Source organism: Geospiza fortis, unplaced genomic scaffold (assembly GCF_000277835.1).
Source record: "Geospiza fortis unplaced genomic scaffold, GeoFor_1.0 scaffold41, whole genome shotgun sequence".
In the NCBI taxonomy this organism is placed as follows: Eukaryota; Metazoa; Chordata; class Aves; order Passeriformes; family Thraupidae; genus Geospiza; species Geospiza fortis.
Window position 1 is genome coordinate 12,805,706 of NW_005054299.1, and position 7,666 is coordinate 12,813,371.

General features: G+C 40.2%; 1 protein-coding gene across 1 annotated transcript in view; it reads right to left on the reverse strand.

The window, feature by feature from the left end:
- Window positions 1-5,433, reverse strand: part of RNF8 (ring finger protein 8) — a 10,167-nt gene extending 4,734 nt beyond the window's left edge. Inside the window, exons 1-5 of the mRNA XM_031060674.1 lie at window positions 5,309-5,433; window positions 3,029-3,766; window positions 1,879-1,941; window positions 1,417-1,506; window positions 137-244 (exon numbers count right to left, since the gene is read on the reverse strand). Of these exons, the coding sequence (XP_030916534.1) occupies window positions 137-244; window positions 1,417-1,506; window positions 1,879-1,941; window positions 3,029-3,766; window positions 5,309-5,377 (1,068 nt within the window). The 5' untranslated portion in view covers window positions 5,378-5,433. The remainder of the gene's footprint in view (window positions 1-136; window positions 245-1,416; window positions 1,507-1,878; window positions 1,942-3,028; window positions 3,767-5,308) is intronic.
- Window positions 5,434-7,666: the final 2,233 nt, after the last annotated feature.

Consider the following 7,666-nt stretch of genomic DNA (forward strand, 5'->3'; position numbering starts at 1 on the left):
TTTCCCATAAGAAGTCACTGTGAGTTCTGTTAAACAAGTGAAGTAAAGAAAAGGGCTTAAATATTGTCTTACTAGAGCTATGGAAAGCTTCTCAAGTCTCTTTTTTACTGGCAAACCCATACAGATTTAAACATACCTCAATAAAGTGCTCAGAACAGATTGTGCACTGCAACTCATTCTCCAACACATCATTCATCTGATTCAACACCTCTTCTTTTTGGGCTCTCACCTTTTCCTTCTCCTCCTGGTGGAAAAGTACATGTCGTTGTGTATCAACAAAGAACAAGGTTTTTCTCAACTGACAGGAGTGTGTGCAGGGGAAGAAAATCATACTGCAAATTTCCACATGTCAAGTGGAGTGGATATCTATCACATACTCAGATCTGTAATCTCTTTCCTCTTTGTAGTCTCAGCAGTATTGAGAATATTCCCACCCACTACAGAGAACTTGGAACAGAGAACAGCCATTACCCAAAATTCCCTTCAGCCTAAAGGAACTACCAGCAGATCAATCTTTTCAGAATCTTTTTCAACCTGTTCCTAGCAAGAGTTTGGCTTTAATCAGTTTTTTTTTTGGTGTCTGATATAAAAAGTAGAACACCCAACAGACTAAACACCTCAAATACTAAAAAAAAGGAAACAATCAAGTTTAAAACATCTACTTGCATTTAACAACCTAATAATCTTTTTATTTGTTTGTTAAGAGTTAAATTAGGCTGATTAGGCTAAGTACCTGCTTTATTTTCTAAAAATAACAGGAAAATTCTACTAACTGAAGCTATAGTTGAAACAGCAACAAATTTCCAAAGATGACATTAAAAAAACAAAGCAAACTGCCAGTGGTGGATAATGTGATAACTTCCAAAAGTAAGACACAGGAAAAAATCTCCTTAATTATTTTCCACTCATCACTTTGTGTCAAGGGCAGGAAGAACTGTGGTTTATCTCATTCATCATTCAAATTCCACATTGGTTCTGTCCTACAATCCCTTATGGAACTGCTGTCACAATGCAGTTTTACTTGAATACACTTTAACTGAAAATGAAGCACCTCACTTTTCAAACACTTTTGGTTTGTCAGTGGATTTTTTTCCTGTTATTTCTGGCTTGATTTTTTGTTTGTTTGTTTTTCAAAGAAAGGGTGCAATGGGCCCATTTCTCTTCCAAAATGCACTTTTCAGCTGCTAAGGGCTTTCTTTATGATTGAGAAAGATCTAATAATAACTGTTCGACACCAATTTATGAAAAGGGCAAGGTGCCTCCTTCCAGTGTCAGCTGCCACCTCAAAACACAGAAATTTTGCACTATAGGAAGCCAGGCAGAGCCAAGACAAATGTTAAATAAACCATTTCCTCTGCCCATGCAGCATATCATGTTTCACTTATGAATAAAACTAAGAATGCAGTTATTCCTTACCTTGGTTTCTTCCAGTTCTTTATTCTTGGCTCGAATTATCTCCTCAAAATCTTTTTTATTACGATTCAGTTCTTCCATCAAAGCACGATGCTGTAACAATACCATTCCAGAAGTTATAAGAGTACCATTCTAAACTATCCTATTAAAGATACATGCTCATAGACATAAGGTTCAGCACACTCATTTCTCCTATTCTCCTCCTAGAAGAGCAACACATATAAGCTGAGGTGTTAAGGCAGTTTATCCTTAACTTAAAATTGGAAGACACTGCCAGTTATTTATGACCTTCCCAATGCCATCACACTTTGCATTCCCTCTTCCAGGTTATTCTTTCACTTCAGTTAGGTTTTTTCAGTCACCTAAGGCACAGTCCTTGTCTTCTACCAAGAGGCCACAACATTTGGAAAGATTTAAATATCCGAGTTACACAGTTAGACCAAACCTAGACTCATAATCACTTGCCTGTTGCAGGACCTGGGCCAGCTGCTCCTTCAGATTCTCTTCCCCTTGTTGACACTTTTCTCCCTGGGTGGGGTAAGAAGTGGGGAAAAAAAAATACTTGAAGAACATAAGAGAGAAAATTACTACTCTGCACACTCTCTTTAGAGGATATGCTTAAGGAAACAACACTGATTTTCAACAAACAGCGAGATGTTCCACTCTAGGGTTATATGTGTATAACAGAAATTAGAGCTATCATTTACTGTGATGAGTTAAAATGGATATATCATTTACAGTTCCATATTTGGAATACCTCCACATTATTCTAGCTCAAAAGGCACCAGCATATTCATAGAAGCAAAGAGATCAGCAACAGCTTAAAAGCTGTAACTCTGTCTTTGAGTACATTCAATGACTTCAGAGATACCTAAAGCTCCAGGTAAAGGTCCCATTGTTTCTAAGGACACAACTCCAAACTTTCTGTACTTCTGATACTGGTATCTTGCCTTTAGCAGTAGACTTTAAGGAAGTAGATAATAAATTATTAAACTCACTCCAAGATGAATCCTCCCTTTCTTTAAACCCGATTTTGAGCAGTCTCAAGTTCAAACAGATTTCTGTCGGTTACCAAAAAAGCAACTTATCACATATACTTACTGCTTAAAGGTACTTACAGATTGCAAGAAAGGGTTTTTTGAAAGTAGGAAAATAATCTCCTTCTCTCTAGGGATTAAGGCATGCAGTATTTCATTGAATGTAAAGACAGTGCACTTGCCATGCAAACTGGGCTTTATTTCAGCCATATACTGAGAGAAATTCACACTTAAAGTGATTACTTTTCTACTCGTCCTCTCTATAAGCAAGAGAGATCAGGCAATGGCTTCCATTTTTTAATTGAAAAACACGCTTCTTTACCAACTGAAATGCTTTATTTTGCACCTTTTTCTGAATTCCCCATGCAGCCAAATCTCTTCTGTCTCTGCATTTTCTTTTGGTACGCACACTGTGATACATGCTAAGTTAAATACCTCCACGAAAACTTTAGTAGGGGTAAATCACACAAGCACTATTTTTGTTACTGTATAGTTCAAGAGCTATTTTGGATCAATGCCTTACACGAGCCATTCCATCAAAGTGAAGACACAGGCCAAAATTATTGCCACCACTATACCTCTAGCTTCTGCTGCTCTTTACAGAATGTCCTCTCCAGCTCTTCCACCTGCTGCTGCTGATGCTCTTGTTCCATGCAGAGTTGGTTCTGCAACTCCTGCAGCTCCTGTTCCATTACTAGGATCTCCTTCTGATCACATTTCCTGCGCTTCTGCTTGACATTTAGAACTGCAGTCTGCTTCTCCTGCACTTTGACCTTTAATTTCATTGTATCTTCTAGAGATTTCCTCAGCTTTTTCAAGCCAGTCCATGACTCTACAAGACCGGAGCCTTTCTGGTCCTGCTGGGGGACAGTCACAGCTTTGGAGTGAACAGGGCTACCATGCACTGGAGCACTATCCCCCTCACTGGGTCCAGGAGAAGGCAGCTTGACATCCATCTTCTCTGTTAGCCGTTTGGCCTCTTCTGCCTGTCCCCACGATTTATCTAAAGGTTCATTGCCACAGGACATTCTGTCTCTTTTACATCTGGAGTTTGAAGGGCCTTCTGATTCACATGTCTCCAATTCCTCCAAACTAAATTTACGTTTAGGTCTTGAACTCTTAGCTTTCCCCAGGTCACTTCTTTGGGCTAAAAAGGGTCTAATTTTCTCCCATTCATCTTTAATTACTTCATACTCATATTCAGCAGTCTCTCTGTTTTCCAAAGGCACTCCCAATTCGATACGGTCTCCTTCAGCAATAGGATAGACTTTTGATGGATCCAGGCGCTGTTTATTAAGCCAAACTCCATTTAGACTCTGCCAATAAACACAGAACCACCAAAATTTAATATGTAGTTACAGCATCCTCTAAAAGTCATTTCTGGCAACTGTAAATAAACACAGCCAACCTCTTCAGTGCTTCAATCAGAACAAGCCACCTCTTCAAATAAACCTTGTAATATCCAGTTTACAGGCTCAGTGTTGCATTTATTACAATTACTGCACTGTATTATTTACTGCACATTATTCTTGCATTACAGATTTTGTGTACAAGCACCAAGAACAACATTCTGACATATGTGCTTGTGCAGAAGGGAAACAATGAATGCTGAGGGGAAAACCTGCACAAAAGCTTCAGAAATAAGAACTAAATAATAAAAAGACTCCACAATAGATCATTGTCAGTAACACAGAATACTACTGTAATTTTCCCTGACAATTAATGTTACCTCAAATTCCAGAAAAAAATAGGAAATAGAAAGAAGCATTGGCTATACTCCTTGAAGAAAACAAGGTTTTTCATAAATACAAGGAGACTGTAAAGAAGGAAAATGTTCTTCTAGAGATAATGTTCAAAGCACAAAAATGGTTTCAAAATTAGCTCAAGAAATAGTTTTCAAAACCAGCAAAACTGGTCTATGCTCAGGATGAACTGCAGAAACACTAGGAACTGACATATCTCAATGAGATTCAATGAAACAAGCTGACCAACTGGTCAACAGTGAAAACAGACAGGAAGTGTTAATAGTTAATCTATGGTAGATGTTTCCTATTATGCACTAGCATTAGGTTTTCAAGTTTATACATGTACTACAAGAGGGTTTTGTTTAAGAGCAGTGTAATTTTAATAGTAGCCACTCCATTCCTTTCTGACTAATCTGCTGTCAACCCAAACATCCTTCAAATCTGCCTGATGTGTTGAACATTTTTGTTCTACCAGTGCTGTTTCAAAGCAAATTATTCATTTTACTGTTTTCAGACCAAATGAGAAAGTGGAGAGATCATTATATAAAAACAGATTACTGAAGTCAAAGTGAGACCCAGTTGAGGACTCTGACATCAACATTTTATCCGAATCAGCTGAGAAGAACTTTCAGGACAAACTCAATTGAATACAACATGAAGCATAGTTTTTCTAACACTAGATTCTTGTTGAAGTTGATTACAATTAAAGCAATTGTGTCAGTACAATAAGGAGTTGCACTTTATCTTTTCATTAGCACTCCAAGAATGTTATCCTTTTGAAAGGATAAAATCCTGTGTCAAAATTCATATAGGATATTTTTTAAGAAAGTGACACCAAACAAGTTCACAGACTGCCAAGTGCCCTTGGCCAGGCCACACTGGTCTGAAAAATGCTAAACCAAGAGGTGGATCTACATCCAGAAAGTAATCCAGTTTGCATACCTACTGCAGCAGACTGAAGTTTCCTGCTGGAAGTGCACAACAGGTAAGACACATTCCCATGGACCTTCTATCACACTTATGCTTTACCATAGCCCATTCATTGCTAGATCCAAAACAATGAATTCTATTCAATGAATCTCAGAGTACGAGGTCTTCAATTGGTCTCTGTACCTTGTTATCCTTGACAGTCCACTGCCCTTCTGCATTCTGCTGGAAGACACAGTGCTTACGAGAGATCATCAAGGGACAGGTTTTTGACACCAGCTGGTACGTGATATCTAATCCTCGGCCAATAGTCACCTAAAAATAAAGTAGTGTAGTTACTGCAATCAGTAATGACATGGTCATTTCAGTTTATGGCATTTCAATTCAAGTACAGCAAAACTCTAGACCAACATCTTATGGTTATTCCAAAAAGTTTGGCATGATTCTTTTTCATTTAAATTTAAGAGTATATAGAAAATGGAAGCTTACAAAGTATTGTCTTTCTCTCCCACTGAGGAAATTTTGATTTCTCTGAGGCACATTACAATGTTGGTTTCATGGAAATCTTCCTCAGGACCAAAGCTGCTCAAAGCCACTCACAAACCATCTGTGTTCCACCTCAGTCATTACCTAACCAAACACCATTTCTTCAAACTAGCACTATTGTGTATGGGTCTCAAGATTACTTCTTACCCTCTTCTTTTGCTAGTTGCATCTGTTCAACCATTTGTGAAAAGGAAAGATACAGGGAAAAAAATTGTCCAGAAAGGTGACATCAAAAAAAGTGCACACTCAACATTGCCCTAAATACACAATACTTGTGTAAATCACATTATCAATCTCATGGCTCAGAATCTAAGCTACATGCAGCTCATAACCAGTAGTAAAAGTGATCTAAGTAACTGGATTAGACTCTAATAGTATCTTCTGGAAGAAGGGACATAATTTAATTGTACTATTGTACAGTATCTTATTAAATCTCATCTAATTTCAGATTGCCATTTAAAGCACATCCCTGCTCTCCCTCCCTCTGCTGCCTCCTCTGCACACTTCTCTTAATTCATGTGTGCATTGCATTACCTGAGCAGTTCTCACCTTGAGTTTAGAGCAAGAACTCAGACCTCCATGTCATAACCAAAGGCAAGGAAGCAAACTAAGATGACAAAAGCAAACTTAACCCTGTTAGTGCCTACCTCTTAAATGTTCCATATAGCTTTCTGTCACCATGTATTGCATAGGTAAGAGGTACAGAGATTCAAATGGATAAAGACTCCCTTCTTCATGAGGATTCAAACATAAAACAAGCTTTGCATTTGTCCCTGCAGAGGCATCATCAGGGCCCAGTCACACACATCTGCAGGACCTCACATACCAATACAAGTGACAGCAAGCAGGGCCAGTCACAAAACTCCCCCTGGATCAAGTTCATTTAGCAAACAGGGGCCCAAGATGTTACCTCTCACCTGCTGGAGTTCAGTACTGCTCACAGCAGTACTGGCAAATCACATCCCATCCCCACACATCAGCTGTGTCCTTTGGCACCAAAGTGGTCACAGCACCAAGCCTGACAGGGTTCAAGAAGTGTTTGGACAACACTCTCAGGCATGTGGTGTGATTCTTAGGGCTGTCCTGTGCAGAGTAAGGAGCTGGACTCAATGATCCCTGTGGGTCCCTATCAACTCAGGATATTCTATGATTATAATTTAAATTATCTCCAGCAAAAGCAGTTTGTGCTCTGTGGCCTGGCAAACCTACAGTACCAGAATGCCATCAGCCTCCCTGCTGCGAATGACAACCACTGTGCAGACAATCAGAGCAGTAACATCCCAAAGTGGATTCCCTGCACATTTATCAGTGCCCTGGCTGTAACTTGTCACCTCCAGTCCTTCACCGAGAAGATCTGCACAACTCAGGGCTTCAAATCCATGATGGGAGAGTAACAAAAGCATACGTTTGGATGGGAGCCTTTTGCAGTGTGTGAGCACAAGGCCTTGGCCACAGCATCAGCCACACCACCCGATTTTGACCACCAGAACAGCAATCCTTTTACACTGCCCCAACATGATCACACATCTTTACTGGCTGGGTTTTAGGGAAGAGTACCAGGGCCCATTTTTCAACTAAAAACCACGATCGCTGAGAAAATGGCTATTCCTGTACCGCACCAAAACATAACCAATACAATTTAAACGTGACCTCGTTTACACCTGAACACCTAATGCCTTAGGACTTAACCTCGCCAAAAGCATCGCCTTGTTAATTAGGCTACGGACTCCCTTCATCCTCACTTACGTTACCATCACACGAACAACTCTATCTAAATACGACAGAAGAATTTAAAGATATAAACAAGCGAAGGCTTGGCCAAGGCGACTCCAGCGCCGGGGTCCGCCCTCCCCGCCCTCGGGCGTTACCAGGCCTGAACGGCGCCCGCTCGGGCGGCCCCTCCGAACGGAGGCGGCTCCTTAAGCGGGACGAGGCGGCGCTTTTCCCTCCTGGGAAGCGCTGTAAGAAACCACGAGACCGCACCACACTGCGCCCCGA